The sequence below is a fragment of the Oncorhynchus mykiss genome, chromosome 29, assembly GCF_057628025.1.
Source record: "Oncorhynchus mykiss isolate SJ-2025 chromosome 29, ASM5762802v1, whole genome shotgun sequence".
Lineage (NCBI taxonomy): Eukaryota > Metazoa > Chordata > Actinopteri > Salmoniformes > Salmonidae > Oncorhynchus > Oncorhynchus mykiss.
The window spans coordinates 45,297,176-45,320,469 of record NC_143050.1 but is presented as its reverse complement, the minus strand read 5'-3'; the positions used below and the strand labels follow the sequence as shown (position 1 = coordinate 45,320,469).

Here is a 23,294-nt window from a genome sequence, read left to right as displayed (position 1 = left end):
ATCTTTGCTTGATTTAGATCATTCAATTTGAGAAGCTGAGAGTTCAAGATAATAAATTCATCATGATGAACAGTTCTTGTTGATTAATTATTGACCAAAACCCTACATCTATAATCATCACCTAGCTCTAGGACTTAAAACAAACAATGACACACACAGTATTCTGCAGCATATCTTGAACTCTCAACTTGAACTCTCTAAATCAAGCAAATTCTGATGGTTATCCCAGAACCAAGGTGCCCGAAAAATAAACCATTTTGAGGCCGTTCTCAAGAATAAACGTTTTACCTCACCCTTCCCAGCTCACCTGAGGTGTCCCAGCTCCACCACCGTGTTGATTAGCTCCTCGGAGAGGTCCACATTGTAGAGCACTAGCGAGGCCAGCCTCTCCTTCCAGTGGGCCAGGAAGGCAGCCTTGGGCAGCGGCACCCCGGACAGGTCTAGGGAGGTGAGGGCCGGCAGGGGCTTGAGCAGAGCCTCAGCGTCCACCTCCTCAGGCAGACCCCCGAGGTTGAGCAGCCGCAGCCGGTTGAAGCCCTGGAAGCTGAAGTCTGTCTCCGGTGCCTGTCTGGAGGCTGGCCTCTCTTCCTCCTCTTCTTCGTCGCATGCCAGTGGGGCACCACCCTTGCGATAGAAGATGCGGCTGCAGCCGAACAGGCTGAGGGAGACCAGGGTCTGGCGGAATCTGGTTAAAGTCCTGAGGCTGTGAGCTGATAGGTTGTTGCAGTTGGTGAGGTGGAGCTCTATCAAGTCCTGGTTGGGGCGAAGAGTGGCTGTGTTAGTTCAAAACAAACGTTGAATGTCACTGTTTCATTGCTTAGCCTATGTTTCCTGAATTGGTCATGTAGAAAGGCAACATTGACCTGTTTTGGTAACACTTTACCTAAAGGCTGCAGGTATAATTATTTATACAGTGCATTCGGAAAGCATTCAGACCACTTTACTTTTTCCACATTGTTACGTTACAGCTTTATTCTAAAATGGATTAAATAAAAAAAATGTGTCATCAATCTACACACAATACCCCATAATGACAAGCGAAAACAGGTTTAGACATTTTTTGCAAATATATTAAAATAAAAACAGAAATACCTTATTTAGATAAGTATTCAGACCCGTTGCTACGAGACTCTAAATTTAGCTCGGGTGCATCCTGTTTCCATTGATCATCCTTGAGATGTTTCTACAATTTGATTGGAGTCTACCTGTTGTAAATTCAATTGATTGGACAAGATTTGGAAAGGCACACAAATGTCTATATAAGGTCCCACAGTTGGCAGCGCATGTCATCAAAAACCAAGCCATGAGGTCAAAGGAATTGCGCGTAGAGCTCTGAGACAGGATTGTGTAGAGGCACAGATCTGAAGAATGGTACCAAAAATGTATGCAGCACTGAAGGTGCCCAAGAACACAGTGGCCTCCATCATTCTTAAATGGAAGAAGTTTGGAAACTGAGCAATCGGGGGAGAAGGACCTTGGTCAGGGAGGTGACCAAGAACCCAATGGTCACTAACAGAGCTCCAGAGTTCCTCTGTGGAGATGAGAAAACCTTCCGGAAGGACAACCATCTCTGCAGCACTCCACCAATCAGCGATTTATGGTAGAGTGGCCAGGTGGAAGTCACTCCTCAGTAAAAGGTACTGTACATGACAGCCCACTTGGAGTTTGCCAAAAGGCACCTAAAGACTCTCAGACAACGAGAAACAAAAGGTCTGATGAAACCAAGATGAAGTCTTTGGCCGGAATGCCAAGAGCCATGTCTGGAGGAAACCTGGTACCATCCCTACGGTAAAGCATGGTGGTGGCAGCATCATGCTGTGGATATTTTTTTCAGCGGCAAGGACTGAAAGACTAGTCAGGATCGAGGCAAAGATGAACGGAGAAAAGTAGAGAGAGATCCTTGATGAAAACCTGCTCCAGAGTGCTCAGGACCTCAGACTGGGCCGAACGTTCACCTTCCAACAGGACAACGACCCTAATCACACAGCCAAGACAACGCAGGAGTGGCTTCGGGACAAGTCTCTGAATATCCTTGAGAAGCCCAGTCAGAGCCCGGACTTGAACCCGATTGAACATCTCTGGAGAGACCAAAAAATAGCTGTGCAGTGTCGCTCCCCATCTATACTGACAGAGCTTGAGAGGATCTGCAGAGAAGAATGAGAGGAAGTCCACAAATACAGGTGTGCCAAGCTTGTAGCATCATACCCAAGAAGACTCAAGGCTGTAAATCGCTGCCAATGGTGCTTCAACAAAGTAGTGAGTAAAGGGTCTGAATACTTATGTAAATATGGCATTTCAGGATCATAACCCCACTTGATCCCTCACGAAGATTTGAAAGTCCCAGAATGGTTGAATTATAAGGCCGCAATTTGATTGGTTTAATTATATAGGGGCAATTTGAAAATGGGCTTATGACCTTTTTGAGTTGCGTCATGTTATGAATTTCCCTTCTGTACAAGAAAACTGTACTGTACAAGACAAAACCCTTTGGTATCAATTATCAAGTCTAGCCTTACAGTACCAGGTGAACTAACGCTGTCGGACATTAAGGGGTTTGTGAACCGAGACCTTCCAGCCTTGACCCTGCTCAGTTGTGCTACTGTCAATTTAAGCAGTGGAAACACTACTCCATTAGCCTGTTAACACCTGTAGCTGAACTTCCAAATAAAGACAACAGTGGAGAAAGAGACAGGATTCACCTAACCAAAGGGGTTCCAGCAACATTGTAAACTGTTTTAGACACTGATGGTCCGGGTCTGTTCGTGCTCCAGTCCTCCCTATTATAATTAGCAACAGCAGATATGAAAAGCACGTTATGTCCCGCAGAGGTGCAGCAAAGTTCCCTCATTTATGTTTCTGTAACTCCCCTGAATGTCTGTCAATCCAGAATACCTTTGTCAATCCCGAATACCTTTGTCAATCCAGAATACCTTTGCCAATCCAGAATACCTTTGTCAATCCAGAATACCTTTGTCAATCCAGAATACCTTTGCCAATCCAGCAGCTAGTGGTTCTCTAAACAAGTGCTATTAGTTCTATTGTGAATTTCACAAATATGGAGACCAGCTAGGTTTTCAAATCACGTAGAGGGCTTAGGCTGTTGAACGTAAACGTGCAAAGCTTGATGTCAAAGATGGATCTTCTTGATGTCTGGATGCTTGATGTGGCATCCTGATCTATAAGTGTCTCTTTACTCAAAAAGTGTGGGTGTTTGGTTATAGGTTATACGCATGTGTTTGTAGCAGGGATTTCCCACCCCCCTGCTGCATTAACAGATGCTGTTGATAATATTTCTGAATATTTAAAACATTTCTGTCATCTGAATTCATTATTTTAGGAGATTTTAACCTGGAATGTTTTACCCCAGCCTCTGATCATTTGAAGAATATTTGTTCGTCTTGGCTTTAACCTAACTTAGATGAATGTAAGAAACCCATCAAACTCCTCACTAATTTTGACAAACAAGTACTTATTTGCCTCCACAAGTACTTATTGAGTGGTGTCTTTGCTAAAGACATCAGTGATCACTGTCCTATTGTATGTATTCAAGATACCAAACAGAAAAACATTGTTCCTTGCATAATGTTTATTTATTTATTTTTTTACTCTGAGCTTTCCTTTATCAGCTGCATGCCGGACCCTGAATTGGCTCTAGAACTTAATCTGTTTTGATCTCTGGCAGACAAACACACCACCTTTAAACACCCTCAAATTTAAAAATAGAACAATTCATTGGTTCTCTATAGAACTTTCAGATCTCATTATGATGCAAAAAATCAGGCCTGGGCCAAGGCTAGAAAAACTGACTCGATAGCTGATTGGCAGTGTTTCAGAGAAATAGATGTACTTCGTCATTTAAGAAAATGATCCGTCTAAATTTGGGAAAACAGTTAACGCACTGAGGCATGGAAATGCCTTTCCTGACTAAGCAAGTTGTGTCAGACTCTCGCATCATTACTGAGAAAAATGTGATGCTTTTAGTCAACATTTTATCTCTGCAGACTTTTTATTTGATCCTTTCATGTTGCAGCTTTCTGCTCCCCTGATTGTAGAGTCATTGACATTTTTTTATCCGACGATAATCTCGGGTGCTTTCCCCAGGGTTTGAAAGACAGACCATGTCCTCCCTCTCCACAAAGGTGGTGATTTATTGAGATAAACTTGTTATTGACCAAATATTTATTTTCCACCATAATTTGCAAATACATTCATTAAAAATCCTACAATGTGATTTTCTGGATTTGTTTCCCTCATTTTGTCTGTCATAGTTGAAGTGTACCAACGAGCGCATAGACCAGGCAAATATAAACATTTTAAAACATTACAATACCTTCATTACATAATTCACAACACACTAAATGTGTGCCCTCAGACACATACTCCACTACCGTATATCTACAAGCGTATGGTATGTGTATGTATGTATGTGTCTGTGCCTATGTTTGTGTTACTTCACAGTCCCCGCTGTTCCATAAGGTGTATTTTTATCTGGATTTTAAATCTAATTGTACTGCTTGCAACAGTTACTTGATATGGAATAGAGTTCCATGTAGTCATGGCTCTATGTAGTGCTGTGCGCCTCCCATAGTCTGTTCTGGACTTTGGGGACTGTGAAGAGACTTCTGGTGGCATGTCTTGTGGGGTATGCATGGGTGTCTGAGCTGCGTGCTAGTCGTTTAAACAGACAGCTCGGTGCATTCAACATGTCAATACCTCTCCCAAATACAAGTAGTGATTAAGTCAATCTCTGCTCCACTTTGAGCCAGGAGAGATGGACATGCATATTATTATTATTGGCCCTGTCCGGGGGTGTCCTCGGAGTGGGCCACAGTGTCTCCTGACCCCTCCTGTCTCAGCCTCCAGTATTTATGCTGCAGTAGTTTATGTGTCGGGGGGCTAGGGTCAGTTTGTTATATCTGGAGTACTTCTCCTGTCCTATTTGGTGTCCTGTGTGAATCTAAGTGTGCATTCTCTAATTCTCTCCTTCTCTCTTTCTCTCTCTCGGAGGACCTGAGCCCTAGGACCATGCCCCAGGACTACCTGACATGATGACTCCTTGCTGTCCCCAGTCCACCTGGCTGTGCTGCTGCTCCAGTTTCAACTGTTCTGCCTTAGTATTATTCAACCATGCTGGTCATTTATGAACATTTGAACATCTTGGCCATGTTCTGTTATAATCTCCACCCGGCACAGCCAGAAGAGGACTGGCCATCCCACATATGCTCTCTCTAATTCTCTCTTTCTTTCTCTCTCTCGGAGGACCTGAGCCCTAGGACCATGCCCCAGGAATACCTGACATGATGACTCCTTGCTGTCCCCAGTCCACCTGACTGTGCTGCTGCTCCAGTTTCAACTATTCTGCCTTATTATTATTCGACCATGTTGGTCATTTATGAACATTTGAACATCTTGACCATGTTTTGTTATAATCTCCACCCGGCACAGCCAGAAGAGGACTGGCCACCCCACATAGCCTGGTTCCTCTCTAGGTTTCTTCCTAGGTTTTGGCCTTTCTAGGGAGTTTTTCCTAGCCACCGTGCTTCTACACCTGCATTGCTTGCTGTTTGGGGTTTTAGGCTGGGTTTCTGTACAGCACTTTGAGATATCAGCTGATGTACGAAGGGCTATATAAATAAATTTGATATTAACGTTAGCTCTCTGTGTTCATCCAAGCGACAGCCGTGCCGCACTGTTCTGAGCCAATTGCAATTTTTGTAAGTCTCTCTTTTTGGCACCTGACCACACGGCTGATAGTCCAGGTGTGACAAAACTAGAGCCTGTAGGACCTGCCTTGTTGATAGTGTTGTTAAGAAGGCAGAGGAGCGCTTTATTATGGACAGACTTCTCCACATCTTAGCTGCTGTTGTATCAATTGTTTTGACCATGACAGTTTACACCCAGGGTTATACCAAGCAGTTTAGTCACCTCAACTTGCTCAATTTCCACATAATTTATTACAAAATGTAGTTGGCGTTTGGGGAATGATTTGTCCAAAAATACAATGCTCTTTGTTAAGTGTTGCAGTAATTTCAGTTGCTGTAATAGCTGAAGTGTAAATCAAATCAAATTGTATTTGTCACATGCGTCAAATACAACAGGTGTAGTAGACCTTACAGTGAAATGTTTACTTACAAGCCCTTAACCAACAACGCAGTTTTAAGGAAATACCCCCAAAAAAAGTAAGAGATAAGAATAACAAATAATTAAAGAGCACAATGTGGAGGCTATATACAGGGGGTACCGGTACAGAGTCAATGTGGAGGCTATATACAGGGGGTAACGGTACAGAGTCAATGTGCGGGAGCACTGGTGTCGAAGTAATTGAGGTAATATGTACATGTAGGTAGAGCTATTAAAGTGCCTATGCATAGATAATAACAGAGAGTAGCAGCAGTGTAGAGGGGGGGGGGGGGGGGGGGGCAATGCAAATACCTGTTCAGGAGTCTTATGGCTTGGGGGTAGAAGCTGTTTAGAAGCGTCTTGGACCTAGACTTGGCACTCCGGTACCGGGAACAGGTTTTTTTCTTCTAGTTAGGCTATATTGATCTCTGGCTCCCTCTTTAGTAATTTGTCTTAATTAAATAAATAAAAAATCAGACAAGCTCAGTAGCCCACATTTAGTTGCTATAATTAAAACATAGGGTGTGTCTATATATATATTTTTTTTGATCAATCCATTTTTGTTTTTTTGTCGGGGACAACCCTAATCACCACACCGACTGCCAATCATGTCACCCGACACTCACTTGGAGCCATTCAGTGTTGTTGTTTATGTATGTAGCTAGTTGGCTAAGCTGTAGCATTAGCAAGGTCTTTCAAAAGGAGACAACTCATAAATGCGGCAATTTGGGAGATTCTGACAGTGAGGAGTTGCCCCCCAAGTTTGTGGCCATTGAGCATCCTGAATCTGAGGACCCATAGCCCACTGACAAAGTCCCAGGTCCCTCTGAAGATGCTGGTGGTGATGTAGGCAGATCAACAGTCGGTGAAGTACAGTAGGTTGGCGGTAGCTGGAAGACCTCTAGCCATTTCATCCCTCCTGGCCCTGCTGTTGGCTTTGATGAGTCCCAGTCTGGAGTTCAAAGCCCCCTTTTTTGTAATTGGACAGACAGTTCACATAAATTAAATACAGTTCCATTATTCAATTATATGGACAATATCTTATCCACTTCCCCACTCCCTAATCATCCTCTCCACTCCCTACTCCCTCTCCAAACAGTATGTTGCTAGCATACAAAAGATGTCTTCAATCTTCGGCACAAAATATGTCCAGTTCCACTTATGATGGCAAGTTATGTTCAATACTGTGTGTGTGTGGTTTCTGAAAGTACAGAATAAAAGAGGACTTATTAGCAATTAGAATACAATATCAGGATATAGCAATAAAACAATATTATAAGTAACATAATAATTGAAGAGCTCCACAAGGGGGCAGGGCAGAGCTATGTAGGCCAAATACAGGCCAATGCTATGGTCATGATAAGGTCAGCCTGGGCAGCTTCAGGATACAACACAAGCTAATACTTATTTGATGCCATTAGCATTAACATTGTTTTACAGAACTAATAGAAAAACGTAACTATATAAGCGCAAATGAGTATAACACCATAGAAGTTATGAAATCAGTACCTTGTGTGGCCGCAGTTATAAAGGAACACACATAAATACGGTGTGCTACAGTAGAAATGACATAACACGATATACAGAAATTGGTAATAATGCACTTACTTTGACACTTTGGCACACAGGAATTATTAGTAAGGAAAACAACAATGAGGCAAAGCGGGCACCAGGGGGAAAACGTTTAGGCAGGATCTGTTCTGACTGGAGATGTGCAAATGTCTGCATCCAGTAAATTACTTCTATCATCACACGCATTAGAATCCTCACTCTGGGGGGACCGTTAGAGACATTTGGAATAGAGAACGACCGATAAATTGGCCAAGCCAATATATCAGGCCCGATATTGGCCTTTTCTAGTCTATCGGCCCTTCTCTATCGGCTTAGCCGATAGTCCCTCTACATAGCGAAGAAGCTGCTATGACAGCCGCCACTCAACCCCTGAGCCACAAGCACTGCACAAGATCTTCATCAGCAGAGGCAAGCTAGCTCATTCTCCAACAGAAAGGAGCAGTATTGCGAAATGGATGAATTGACAGTGGCCTAAATCAAACTCCTGTTGAAAATATTAGTTTAGTTTTTCACTAATAATAAGGCTCGTGTCGACGTCCCGGGACATGCATACAATAAGCAAGCTAGCTTAGCAGATAGCTATGTGACCTGTTAGTAAAGATTACAATAACTAACCCCTTAATCTGTTGTGTTAGCTAGCTAGCTGGCTAGATAAACATGGTGCTAAGATATTAGATAGGAGCTAATTGACAACTTTTTGTTCTACCAGATCCACGATGAGAAGGTTCTAGCTAGTGTATCCCTCTGTCCTTGGACTCTTGTTGGATGTAGTTGATCCGTTTATCAGGTCCCAAGCTCTCATGACTGTTATGATTATTTATTGACAAGTTACTTACAATTATCTTTATACTTTAGGGCCATCTGTACCTGATAAAGCAGATATAGTCTCACGTGCAGAAGTAAGTCGTCTGGCGCGAGAGACTCATTGGGAGGAAGAGACTAGCGCGCCAACATAGCAACATAGCTAGCTAGCTGATTATCACAGTGCCTCTTCAACCTCAGGAGGCTGAAGAAATTTGGCTTGCTACATAAAACACTTACAACCTTTTACAGATGCACAATCGAGAACATCCTGTCGGGCTGTATCACTGCCTGGTACGGCAACTGCACCGCCCTCAACCGCAAGGCTCTCCAGAGGGTAGTGAGGTCTGCACAACGCATCACCGGGGGCAAACTACCTGCCCTCCAGGACACCTACAGCACCCGATGTCACAGGAAGGCCAAAAAGATCATCAAGGACAACAACCACTCGAGCCACTGCCTGTTCACCCCGCTACCATCCAGAAGGCGAGGTCAGTACAGGTGCATCACAGCTGGGACCGAGAGACTGAAAAAAAGCTTCTATCTCAAGGCCATCAGACTGTTAAACAGCCATCACTAACATAGAGAGGCTGCTGCCTACAAACAGACTTGAAATCAATGGCCACTTTAATAAATGGATCACTAGTCACTTTCATGCCACTTTAATAATGTTTACATATCTTGCATTTGCTCATCTCATATGTACATTACGTATTTTATACCATCTATTGCATCTTAGCCTATGCTGCTCTGTCATTGCTCATCCATATATTTATATTTATATATTATTATTCCATTCCTTTACTTAGATTTGTGTGTATTAGGTAGTTGTTGTGGTATTGTTAGATTACATGTTAGATATTGCTGCACTGTCGGAACTAGAAGTACAAGCATTTCGCTACACTCGCAATAACATCTGCTAACCATGTGTATGTGACCAATAAAATTTTATTTGGGATTTGATTTAAATCACTAGTTCCAGACTTGTCTTCGTTCTGTCTGTTGTTACTTGGCTATCTGACAAACTTTTCGTTTTTTACTTTTAAAACATTCATCTACATCTCCGTTATTTCATCGCTAAACTTTTTTCATTCAACTTTCTCACCCCGGACACTTTATCTGGGCTCCCAAGTGGTGCAGTGGTCTAAGGCACTGCATCTCAGTAAGTACAGATAGTAGTATAAATCCCCCCACACAGTCCCCGCAGCCTCTTCTGGAAAGAAAGCTTAGCATGCTCAACTGGTGTCGCTCATTCAGCCGACAGAAACTTTCAACCGGTTCTCCCCATTAAGCAACGAATCGGAGTCAGAGGCCTAGCTTTCTCAGGTCTCTCCTCCACCCGTTACGGGGTCTGAGCTGCTTAAAAATAATCATACAGCGATCATACACTGTTTACCAGGGAGCAGGGCTACTGACGTTAAGGCTAATCTGAAGATGGTCCTGGCTAAGGCTAAAACTGGCGAGAGTAGAGGGATATTGTTATCCACGTTAGCACCAACGATGTTAGGATGAAAAAGCCAGAGGTCACCAAGCGCAACATAGCTTCAGCGTGTAAATCAGCTAGAAAGGTGTCTGCATCGAGTAATTGTCTCTAGCCCCCTCCCAGTTAGGGGGAGTGATGAGCTCTACAGCAGAGTTTCACAACTTAATCGTTGGTTGAAAACTGTTTTCTGCCCCTCCCAAAATATAGAATTTGTATATAATTGGTCCTCTTTCTGGGACTCACCTACAAACAGGACCAAGTCTTGCATGCTGAGGAGTGACAGATTCCATCCTAGCTGGAGGGGTGCTCTCATCTTATCTACGAACATAGACAGGACTCTAACTCCTCTAGCTCCACAATGAGATAAGGTGCAGGCAGCAGGGCGTTAGCGTAGTGGAGTCTGCCACTTACACAGTCAGTGTAGTCAGCTCAGCTATCCCTGTTGAACCCGTGACTGTGCTTCGATCTAGGTTGAGCAAAACAAAACATGGTGTTGTTCGCCTTAGAAATCTCACTGGAATAAAGACCTCCTCCATTCCTGTCATTATTGGAAGAGATTGTGATATCTCAAAATAGGGCTATTTAATGATACATCCCTCACTTCTAAGGCAGTCATGGTCAATTAACTAATCACTGATCATAATCTTGATGTGATTGGCCTGACTGAAACATGGCTTAAGCCTGATGAATTTACTGTGTTAAATGAGGCCTCTCCTCCTGGTTACACTAGTGACCATATCCCCTGCGCATCCCGCAAAGGTGGAGGTATTGCTAACATTTATGACAGCAAATAAAAATTTACACCAAAAAAAAGAAATGACTGTTTTCATCTTTCGAGCTTCTAGTCAAGAAATCTATGCAGCCTACTCAATCACTTTTTATAGCTACTGTTTACAGGCATCCTGGGTCGTATACAGCGTTCCTCACTGAGTTCCCTGAATTCCTATCGGACCTTGTAGTCATGGCAAACGATATTAAAATTTTTGGTGACTTTAATATTAACATGGAAAAGTCCACAGACTCACTCCAAAAGGCTTTCGGAGCCATCATCGACTTAGTGGGTTTTGTCCAACATGTCTCTGGACCTACTCATTGCCACAGTCATACCTTGCATCTAGTTTTGTCCCGTGGAATAAATATTGTGGATCTAAATGTTTTTCCTCATAATCCTGGACTATCGGTCCACCATTTTACTACATCTGCAATCGCAACAAATAATCTGCTCAGACCCCAACCAAGGATCATTAAAAGTCGTGCTATCAGACCACCCAAAGAATTCTTAGATGCCCTTCCAGACTCCCTCCACCCACAGAAAATCGTTTAACCACAAACTGAGGATCTAAATGTAACCTTGCGTAATAGAGTAGATGCAGACGCACCCCTAAAAACAAAAAAAATTTGTCACAAGAAATTTGTTCCTTGGTATACAGAAAATACCTGACCCCTGAAGCAAGCCTCCAGAAAATTGGAACGGAAATGGCGCCACACCAAACTGGAAGTCTTCCGACTAGCTTGGAAAGACAGTACCACACAATATCAAAGAGCCCTCACTGCTGCTCGATCATCCTATTTTTCCAACCTAATTGAGGAGAATAAGAACAATCCTAAAATTATTTTTGAAACTGTCACAAAGCTAACTAAAAGCAGCATTCAACAAGAGAGGATGGCTTTCAATTCAGCAGTGCTAAATTCATGAACTGCTTCGATGAAAAGATCATGATCATTAGAAAGCAAATTACAGACTCCACTTTGAATCTGCATATTTCTCCAAAGCTCAGGTTTCCCGAGTAAAAGAGAACTGCCAGGACCTAGGATTAATGGAGACACTCAAGTTTTTTTTAAATCCTGTATCTCTTGAAACATTCATCAAAATAGTCATGGCCTCTAAACCGTCAAGCTGCATACTGGACCCTATTCCAACTAGAATCTCCCATTCCTCTCAAAACATTTTTAAAAAAGCTGTTGCGTAGCATCTCACTGCCTTCCTGAAGACAATGTATATGAAACACTTGTCTGGTTTTAGTACCCATCATAGCACTGAGACTGCACTCGCGAAGGTGGTAAATCACATTTGAATGGAGTCAGACCAAGGCTCTGCAACTGTCCTCATGCTCCTAGACCTTAGTGCTGCTTTTGAAACCATCAATCACCACATACTTTTGGAGATGTTGGAAAACCTAATTGGTCTACATGGACAAATTCTCACCTGGTTTAGATCTTATCTGTCTGAAAGATATCAGTTTGCCTCTGTGGATGGTTTGTCCTCTGACAAATCAATTGTAAATGTCGGCATTCATCAAGGTTCCGTTTTAGGACCTCTATTGTTTTCACTATATATTCTACCTCTTGGTGATGTCATTCGGAAACACAAAGCCAACTTTCACTGCTATGACGGACGACACAGCTGTACATTTCAATGAAACATGGTGATGCCCCAAAATTGCCCTCCCTGGAAGCCTGTGTTTCAGACATAAGGAACTGGATGGTGCCAATTTTTTTCCTTTTAAACTTCATACTCACCTCAGACCAGAGGCTTGTCTGATTCCCTTGCCTGAGGTCAAGGATGACGCGCATTAAACCAGGCCGCTTTGAGTCTTTGAGGGCAAAACCAGCAAAGACCGTTTTTTTTGGAGGCGGCTGTAGAAAAGGCTCTAATTTTTCTTATACTTTTTAGGGAACTGTCACTTTAATTCAACTTTTTGGTTAACTTTACCTTAAAATGCAGGCACCTCTGAGCCATAGAGATGTGTGGGGATTGCATGGTATCAACGCTGTCCATGTTAAGATATGCTTTTGGGCACTAGAGACCTCTATACATCTCCATGCTCTAAACGCACCTGCAGCCAATTCCCTTAATAAATACCAAAGGTCTTTGTCTTTTAGTTCCGTGTCAAACAAGCCATGCCTTGGAAGAACAAGCATTTACCCCTTTATCTGTGTGTCCAATATCAAACAAATGGGAGCTAAATCTCTCTAAAGGGGAACCTAAAGTCTCTCTCCCTATCCTTGTTCTCTTATTGAAAGGGACACCTGCAACCTGTATCAGCTCCTACGTCACCCAGTGCATTCTAAAATAAGCAACCTGCCTTAACACACAGTGGCGTCTGCCATTCCATATTGAGGCAAACATGCAACAGCTCTGTGCCATTTTATCTTTCCTCGATTCCTTGCCTTTTTTTGTGCCTTCTCCTAAAACCCCATCGGAGAGGACCCAAGGTTCCTCCCCTCAGACCTCCAATGGGTTTTGAGAAGGAGGCGAGTAGCGAGGAAGTTCATGTCATTTTAGGTGGAATCTTATGTGAATGATACATTTGTAATGTTTTTTCACTGCACATACAGTGCCTTGCGAAAGTATTCGCCCCCCTTGAACTTTGCGACCTTTTGCCACATTTCAGGCTTCAAACATAAAGATATAAAACTGTATTTTTTTATGAAGAATCAACAACAAGTGGGACACAATCATGAAGTGGAACAACATTTATTGGATATTTCAAACTTTTTTAACAAATCAAAAACTGAAAAATTGGGCGTGCAAAATTATTCAGCCCTCTTAAGTTAATACTTTGTAGCGCCACCTTTTGCTGCGATTACAGCTGTAAGTCGCTTGGGGTATGTCTCTATCAGTTTTGCACATCGAGAGACTGAACTTTTTTCACATTCCTCCTTGCAAAACAGCTCGAGCTCAGTGAGGTTGGATGGAGAGCATTTGTGAACAGCAGTTTTCAGTTCTTTCCACAGATTCTCGATTGGATTCAGGTCTGGACTTTGACTTGGCCATTCTAACACCTGGATATGTTTATTTTTGAACCATTCCATTGTAGATTTTGCTTTATGTTTTGGATCATTGTCTTGTTGGAAGACAAATCTCCGTCCCAGTCTCAGGTCTTTTGCAGACTCCATCAGGTTTTCTTCCAGAATGGTCCTGTATTTGGCTCCATCCATCTTCCCATCAATTTTAACCATCTTCCCTGTCCCTGCTGAAGAAAAGCAGGCCCAAACCATGATGCTGCCACCACCATGTTTGACAGTGGGGATGGTGTGTTCAGCTGTGTTGCTTTTACGCCAAACATAACGTTTTGCATTGTTGCCAAAAAGTTCAATTTTGGTTTCATCTGACCAGAGTACCTTCTTCCACATGTTTGGTGTGTCTCCCAGGTGGCTTGTGGCAAACTTTAAATGACACTTTTTATGGATATCTTTAAGAAATGGCTTTCTTCTTGCCACTCTTCCATAAAGGCCAGATTTGTGCAATATACGACTGATTATTGTCCTATGGACAGAGTCTCCCACCTCAGCTGTAGATCTCTGCAGTTCATCCAGAGTGATAATGGGCCTCTTGGCTGCATCTCTGATCAGTCTTCTCCTTGTATGAGCTGAAAGTTTAGAGGGACGGCCAGGTCTTGGTAGATTTGCAGTGGTCTGATACTCCTTCCATTTCAATATTATCGCTTGCACAGTGCTCCTTGGGATGTTTAAAGCTTGGGAAATCTTTTTGTATCCAAATCCGGCTTTAAACTTCTTCACAACAGTATCTCGGACCTGCCTGGTGTGTTCCTTGTTCTTCATGATGCTCTCTGCGCTTTTAACGGACCTCTGAGACTATCACAGTGCAGGTGCATTTATACGGAGACTTGATTACACACAGGTGGATTGTATTTATCATCATTAGTCATTTAGGTCAACATTGGATCATTCAGAGATCCTCACTGAACTTCTGGAGAGAGTTTGCTGCACTGAAAGTAAAGGGGCTGAATAATTTTGCATGCCCAATTTTTCAGTTTTTGATTTGTTAAAAAAGTTTGAAATATCCAATAAATGTTGTTCCACTTCATGATTGTGTCCCACTTGTTGTTGATTCTTCACAAAAAAATACAGTTTTATATCTTTATGTTTGAAGCCTGAAATGTGGCAAAAGGTCGCAAAGTTCAAGGGGGCCGAATACTTTCGCAAGGCACTGTATGTATTACAATTATACACTTCAACAGTGTTTACCACTCCTGCTCCTGGGACATCAATGATTACACATTGTAACTATGTAATAGATTAGAAACATGATTGATTTGTAATTCATATATACAGAAAAAAAACTATGCATATCTAACTCCATCCTCATTGATCTGAGGACACAGGATAGTATTTCAATTAAATACTTAATTTCAACCAGTGGAGAGTGTGAAATGCTTTATTGAAAGAAGTCCATTATCCAGGTGTTATAAATACATAGATGCATTATAATTATGATATTTGTAATATTATATTATAAATACAAGTTCATTCTGTACTTCAATGCACATATGGTGTGCATTATAAAACGAGGAAGAGAGAGGTGTAGAAGACAGAAAGGGAAATAGATAAGAACAGCGGCAGACAGCATATGTTTAATGAATTACTGTGCTACCCTAATATTCTCTCAGTTCATAACCAGCCTTGGGCTCCCAGTCAGCCCGAAGGTTATCTTAAGAGCGGGTGAGGTGTCGATGACCGGACTGGCTTCCTCTCTCACATCAAATCACCCCTGCAGACGAGAGACAGGTGGATAGAGAGAGAGCATGATTAAGCCTTGTGTTTTTATTCTAACACGGCCAGTCATCATAATCATCAGGAGGTGAAATGCAAAACTGACCTGGGATCATTAACTCTGGGACTACTACATCTCTGTCTGTATTTCAATGTAAAGCATCTCCTTAATAATACTTCCTGTATAATATAAACTGACCTGGGATCATTAACTCTGGGACTACTACAGCTCTGTCTGTATTTCAATGTAAAGCATCTCCTTAATAATACTTCCTGTATAATATAAACTGACCTGGGATCATTAACTCTGGGACTACTACATCTCTGTCTGTATTTCAATGTAAAGCATCTCCTTAATAATACTTCCTGTATAATATAAACTGACCTGGGATCATTAACTCTGGGACTACTACATCTCTGTCTGTATTTCAATGTAAAGCATCTCTTTTTAATAATACTTCCTGTTGACCCGACCAAGTGACCTCTCACCTAGGATCATGCTGTGCCCTCTGTGTCAGCCAGTTCAGATGCGGCAGGGGTTCATCAAGACAGCTGATATTACCTAGAGGATTTAGGGAGAAGGGGGAGAGGGATGAAGTAAATTAGAGAGACTTATTGTGCGTGTGTTGTCTCACCTGGTGTCCACACTAAGTGGCTACAGAGTACTTTATGCTGAAAAACAGACACAACAATAGAAGATGATGTCAATAGAAGATACTGTATGTGATGCAGACAGACATCTATCGGAGTGTACCTGAAACATTTAAATATAGAGGCCTATGTGTCTCACCACTTGGTTATTGCCAGGCTAACCCCCAGGGAAATCATGACTTGGCAGCAACACATATAGTCCAGTGAAAATGGCTGTGTTTATGTGGTGTGAATCTGAAAATTAGCAGCTGACATCTTAAGGGTTTTTAAATTAATGCATGTGAGACAGGTTCCATGTACAACAAGACAGGCAGAGATGGAGAAAAATAACACAGAACATTTCAATTACCTCTGGTTATGGACACTTTTGCCACAGTAAAGCTTCCACGGCCTGTTCCTCGAACATCTGGAAATATCTACATTTTCGACCCCTTGATCAGCTCGCTCTCTGAAAGTAAAGAAAATTTCTTATTTTTTGTAGATATGAAAACAATAACTGAGATATAAAGCAGCAGATGTCATTTTCAGGATACGTCAATACAGCACAGAAAGCTGAACACCAGACTGGTATTGTGGTTGTTCATTAGGTGATGGGAAATATGCAATGATACCTGCACCATCTACACGCTGCAAAAACTCTTCGTGACAGAAATATTGTATTCTTTCATCCTCCTGTAAAAAAAAGTTAACCGTTACACTGTCATGAAATATGATACTATATCGACTATGAAACAAATATGACATGGCCTGCTTATGAGTTGCCATGAAAGAAAGTTAGATTAATTCAACATTCGTAGTTAAATGTTTTTGGTTAGCTTGAGAATAATAATTGCATGATTTATCATTCTACGGTATGCATGTATGTAATATAGTAGAATGTTATGAACATACACTGAATCGTAGAAGCTAACTACTAGCTATGTAAAAGTTGGATGGAAGAACGCCCAGTGCTGCTTACCTGAGATTCCATCATCACATAGTCCTTCTTCGTAGGTGTCTGCTTTGACTTCCTTTGTGTCGGAAAAAAGTTGCTTTCAGAACAATTATTTTTTATTGAAAATAAAGTTTTGCTCTCGACAAAAATACACAAATGTACCCCCATAGCATATAACAGTTTGCCTGTGAATAACCACACCTTCATACAAACCTGCTACTGTATGCAGAATTCTTCACGCACAACTGAAGATGCTGCCATATCCTGCCAGCACGCCCACAAGTGAGCCACTCAGGTGCAGAATGATGATGCGTGGAAGAGGGAAAGGAACGAGATGGGAACAACAACAATTTGTTGCAAGTTGGGGAGGGGGGCTAATAGCTGAACAATAGACTATGCAACCTTTACTAAAGAATAGTCTAATTTCCGAGGTAGGTGTGAAAAAACAAAACAGATTTGCCCTAATGACCAAGGGATGGCTTGCTACTCAATGTAATAAAGTAATGACTTTTCAAATAAGTTACCTTACACGTTATGTTGGCTGACAATTTGTTAGCTACGCTGTCCTTACGAACCACATAGCACATCATTACAGCAGTACGTACTGGTATGTTAGCTATCTACCTAATGTTAGTAGTTATACATCAAACTTGCCAGAATATTAACTATAGGCTATCTGACTACCCAACGTTTATTGACTTGATTATTCCCATCATTCTTAGCTTAGCTAAATGGTATAGTCATTGTGCGTTCTCAATGGACATTTGGGTGCTTTCATAAATTCGCTCTGGCCATCTACACCGATTTCAGAGCACTCTCGCCTGAGTGTACCAGAGCACAGAATAATGAACTTACTCAACACCGGTTGAATATGGCCAGTGTCAGTAAAGTCGGCAAAAATGCGTAATTAAATTGTTTCCAGCAGCACAGTCACCAATGCTCCGGGTAACACGAAAACTGCTTGACTAGCTCTGCTTGAGCAAGTAAATGTGTGTCTGGAAGTAGCTAGCCAACGTTACCTTGAGTGCTTGACTGCCGTTGTAAGGCCAGAATGCTCAAATCAACACTACTCATCGGCCTGAACGTCCAGTGTACTCAACAGTCTGAATTTACAAACTGACAATGCTCAGAATTTATGGCCGTTGTACAGTGCCATATTTTCTGTTCTATCCTAACGGAAACCCAGAGGGTTTTTCATTTTTCATAGAATAGAATCACTGTAATATTAATCATATTAATTAAGCAAGTACCAGTCAGAAGTTTGGACACGCCTACTCATTCCAGTATTGTTATTTTTACTATTTTCTACATTGTAAAATAATAGTGAAGACATCACAACTACGAAATAACACCGATCTCCCGCGTGCCCTGCATTCTGTAGTACAGACATAGCCTGCTCTCCCTTATGTAAGGAATTAGGCACTTTCCCATGTTTACTACAGTATGCTTTGTAGACTACACAGTAGCCTGATAAAAAAATAAACACATTTCGTAAAATAATACTCTTTCAAATTGCAGAGGTTGATTTAGTTATGGATCCATAACGAATTACTATGGGAATAAATATAACTGATTTACAGAAATATTGGAAAAAAGTTGTCTCTTGAAGGTAAACAATTTAGAATCCTCTAATCCTGTAGCCTACTCCCTACCGTCACATTGTACAGCGGGATATTTTCCATTCCATCCTAACGGAAACCCTGAGGGTTTCATTTTTTCTCTGAATAGAAACACCATAATATTAACATCTTGAAACTAGGGGGCACTATTTTCATTTTTGGAAAAATAACGTTCCCAAAGTAAACAGGCTATTTTTCAGGACCAGATAATAGAATATGCATTTAATTGACAGCTTATGATAGAAAACACTCTAAAGTTTCCAAAACTGTAAAAATATTTTCTGCGAGTATAACACAACTGATATTGCAGGCAAAAGCCTGAGAAAAATCCAATCAGGAAGTGACTCTTATTTAGAAACCTCTGTGTCCCTATTGAGCAGTGAAAGGGATATCAACCAGATTCCTTTTTCTATGGCTTCCCTAATGTGTCTAGTATCACAAGACATAGTTTCAGGCTTTTATTTTGAAAAATGAGCGTGGGCGACAACATTGCGTCAGTGGTCAGCTAGTGGCTCTCAGAGCGATTTGTGCGTAATAGACAAATGCGGCCATTGTTTCTCTCGCTCCTACTAAGAAGCCAACTGACCCGGTTGATATATTATCGAATAGATATTTGAAAAAATACCTTGAGGATTGATTATAAAAAACGTTTGCCATGTTTCTGTCGATATTATGGATCTAATTTAGAATATTTTTTGGCGTTGTCGTGACCGCAGTTTCCGGTGGATTTCTCAACCAAACGTGAAGAACAAACGGAGGTGTTTCGGCTATAAAAATAATCTTTATGGAACAAAATGAACATTTGCTGTCTAACTGGGAGTCTCGTCAGTGAAAACATCCGAAGATCATCAAAGGTATACGGTTAATTTGATTGCTTTTCTGATTTTCGTGACCAAGCTTCCTGCTGCTAGCTGGACATTGATACACTTACACAAACGCATGTCTTGCTTTGGCTGTAAAGCAAAATTTCAAAATCTGAGACGACAGGGTGATTAACAAAAGGCTAAGCTGTGTTTCACTATATTTCACTTGTGATTTCATGAATATTAATATTTTCTAGTAATATTTTTTGTCCGTTGCGTTATGCTAATTAGTGTTAGTTGATGACAATTCTCCCGGATCCGGGATGGGTAGTTTAATCAAATTAATTAAGCAAAATTTATTCAAATCAATCCCATATACTATGTTATCACAAAAAAAGTTTTAAATTCTCTGGTAATGCCAATACGGAATACTATCAAATGCTTCAAACTAGAAATAACTTGCAGTAACAAAAAATGGCTGAAAATTTAATGACGTACTACAGAATTCTGCGGCAGCACGCAAGGTGTGCCGCAGTATGACGCAGCTTTTAAAGGAGGAACCACTGTACCATACCCCATTCAAAGGCACTTAAATATTTTGTCTTGCCCATTCACCCTCTGAATGGATGAATACACAAACCATGTCTTTAACCTGTCTCCTCCTCTTCATCTACACAGATGAAAGTGGACTTAACAGGCGACATCAATAAGGGATCATAGCTTTCACCTGGATTCACCTGGTGAGTCTATGTCATAGAAAGAGCAGGTGTTCCTAATGCTTTGTTCACTCATTGTATGTGCTTTTTTTCAATTAGCAAAATTTTGCCATTGGACATTATTATACTTTTTTTGCATTAGTGCGTCTTGCTGTTGTTTTGGTCCTGTTGAGTCTACCACTCGAGTCTACCTATAGCCTGCTCTCAGATCTGTTTGTACTGTCTAGCCAACTCCTATGGTCCACAGGGGCTATAAAACACAAACAGAACTGGGACCAGACTAATCTGCCTCCACAATGTCCCACCTGTTTCCCAATGGCCTCCAGGTCCCTGTCACGCACAAAGTCCTCCCTCAGCTGTACCCGGGTGAGCCTGGTGCTGTGCGGGTCCGAGAACAGCTGGAAGAAGCCGTCCTGCGGCTCAAAGTTACTGTCCATATGGACCAGTTCCGTGTATCTGTGAAGATGGATACATAAAACAGCAGACAAATAATTATTCCAGACATAAGATCAAATTGATATACAGTATCAAACTATGGTTGGCATTTGACAATTAATTTACATACATTATACATTGAGATTTGAAGCAAATCATAAATCAATGCTCATGAGCTGCTGCTAATAAAGTGATTGATCATGAAAGCATCCTTGACACCTCATAAGACCATTGCAATATAATGTGAAAAATTAGACAAACCAACAAGCAAAACCAGTCTGACAGTGCTTAATTGAACATTAGGATTAGCACCCATTACAAATCCCAATTATACGTACGTGTTGACCAGCTTGTCACAGATCTCGCTGGGCAGGAAGACGTCTGAGCGCAGGCAGAGCTTGTTCCTCTCTCCCAGGTAGCACATGGTCCTCCTCAGGTTCCTCAGGCAGAAGGCTGTGGTCAGTGCCATGAGGCTGTCGGGGTTGTCCCCTGCCTTGGCTTCCATGCCGGCTGCTGCTTCTCACTTCCCCTCTGTTTGACAACAACAGGGCAAAGCAGGTGGCCTCAGGAGGTAGGTGCCGGGAAGCTCTCAAAGGGTAGGCATCGGGATAGATGAGGTGGTCACAGAAGAGGCAGTGTGCTCAAGACCTCCCTAACTCCGGGGTTAGGTCTACAAGAAGCTGCTGGAGACAAAGACAAGTTGTTGTCATTAGGATACTTGACATTGCTTTGATAGAAATATCAACATCTATATACTTCATGTTTAAGGAAATGACAATTACAGTCTAATGATGCAAGTTATTATCATAAACTCATTGTTAACACTGTAAATCGCGTCATGAAAAAAAGTATGATTAAGACTGTAAACAAAGTATTTGGCTAGCTAATTGGCTAAATAAAGAAAGCGTTTCCATTTAAGCGAGATCTAAACAAGTGGGACTTGGCAGGTGAAATCCGTACCAGTTTGTCTGCTACATGGCCAAACTAAATGGATTTAGGATAATCCAAATGGCAAAATATGTAATGACAGGCTTCGCTTCCATAACATTAATGTGGTTCTTTCAATCAAGAATGTTTGCGGAAACTAGCTTAAATATTTAGCTAGATAGCTAACTGCTTAGCTACTTCTGAATCATTAACGTTAGCTAGCTCCATTTGATGGCAGTAGTTAACTAAGTTACCGAACTACAAACACCTCGACAAATCGATCAAGTACAAATGAGTATGTCAAGTAGCTAGTGGCTAGCCACGCCATGGAAGGTGTTTACTAACTGAGGAACGCTCAACTCAATTCCCGTCTGTCGAGGCGGAGCTGAGTAACCTTGTTGATAACTGACCGCGCGATTTACTAGCGATATTATTGGGTCGCCATCGGTTGATACTTGTAAAAACGTCAATTTTGTAAACGCTTACCTGTACAACTGCGGCCTGAAATTCAGGTTTTTAATAAAAATGTATAGAATACTACAATCGCCGACTTTATCCTCATTTGTGTTGTTGAATCTCAGCTTACATAGTAACTTTCAAGCCGTTATGTCTCAACCAATTAGAAAAAAGTCGGTGCTTGTATTCGATAACATATTTTATTAGAAGTATGAATTTCAACCATGACATATAGCTATTTTGCTAAATAACGTTAGTTAGCTACATCAAATCCATTGCTGGCTAGGTCAGCTACTGTAACTCTTATTAATTAGATTCATTAGCTAGCTAGTGAATAAATGTTTGGCGATCTAGCTAGCTTTAGACAGGATTTGTCAACATTGCTCATTTCCAGTTTATCGGACACTGTCATACCTTAGCTTTGCACACGGGTAGTTCTTTGGTTGATTCAATTCATTTATTGTTTAATCATTTATATTTTCCTCTGTTTTTCGTGTTCGTCTGATGTCAACAAAACAACATCCTCTTCCGGTTCATCTGTGTTGTTATGATTTGCTTCCTGCTTCAGGGGAAGATTATGTTAATTATTTCCCATTTAATTTTAAGAAAGCATATTGTTGCATGATCACTGTTAGTTAAATTCTCTCCACATTTTGGATAAGGAACGTAGCGGACTATTTGCATTGACACCCTTATTTTATTCTTATCTATTCTTATTTTGTTACGCTGACTCGATGTACAGTCACTTGACTCTAAGCACACACACTGTCAAGTGGAGGCTGCTGAGAGGAGGACGGCTCATAGTAATGGCTGGAATGGAGTCAATGGAGTGGTATCAACCACATGGAAACCACATCTTTTATGTGTTTGATACCATTCCTCCCCTCAGCAGCCTCCACGGAAACACAGACACACGCACTCTCTGTTTATTATCTATGCATAGTCAATTTACCCCTAACTACATGTACAATTACCTCGACTACCCTGTACTCCTGCACATTGACTTGGTACAGGTACCACTTCTATATAGACTCGTTACTGTTACTTCAAATCAAAGTTTATTTGTTATTTACAATCCCTAACCAACAGTGCAATTTTTAAGTAAAAAAATAGGTATTAGGTAAACAATAGATGAGTAAAGAAATACAAAAGAAAATAAAATAAATAAATAAAAACTGTAAAAAGACAGTGAAAATAACAGTAGCATGGTGGTACCGGTACAGAGTCAATGTGCGGGGGCACCGGTTAGTCGGACTAATT

At 41.4% G+C, this 23,294-nt stretch overlaps 1 protein-coding gene and 1 long non-coding RNA gene across 3 annotated transcripts in view; both read right to left on the bottom strand.

Moving 5' to 3' along the window:
- LOC110509521 (protein zer-1 homolog) overlaps positions 1-22,808 on the bottom strand; it is a 51,637-nt gene extending 28,829 nt beyond the window's left edge. Inside the window, exons 1-4 of one of the 2 annotated variants that reach the window (XM_021590437.3) lie at positions 22,449-22,808; positions 20,990-21,331; positions 20,522-20,672; positions 308-753 (exon numbers count right to left, since the gene is read on the bottom strand). In XM_021590437.3, the coding sequence (XP_021446112.3) occupies positions 308-753; positions 20,522-20,672; positions 20,990-21,156 (764 nt within the window). In that variant the 5' untranslated portion in view covers positions 21,157-21,331; positions 22,449-22,808. Of the gene's footprint in view, positions 1-307; positions 754-20,521; positions 20,673-20,989; positions 21,335-22,448 lie in introns of both variants that reach the window. The other variant, XM_021590436.3, reaches the window with a different exon arrangement.
- On the bottom strand, positions 15,143-17,401 carry LOC149970613 (uncharacterized). Its single transcript, XR_016493440.1, has 6 exons — positions 17,292-17,401; positions 17,103-17,154; positions 16,756-16,816; positions 16,494-16,592; positions 15,983-16,055; positions 15,143-15,491 (listed from the first exon to the last, which is right to left on the bottom strand). It is a non-coding gene; the product is annotated as an uncharacterized LOC149970613 (long non-coding RNA).
- Positions 22,809-23,294: the final 486 nt, after the last annotated feature.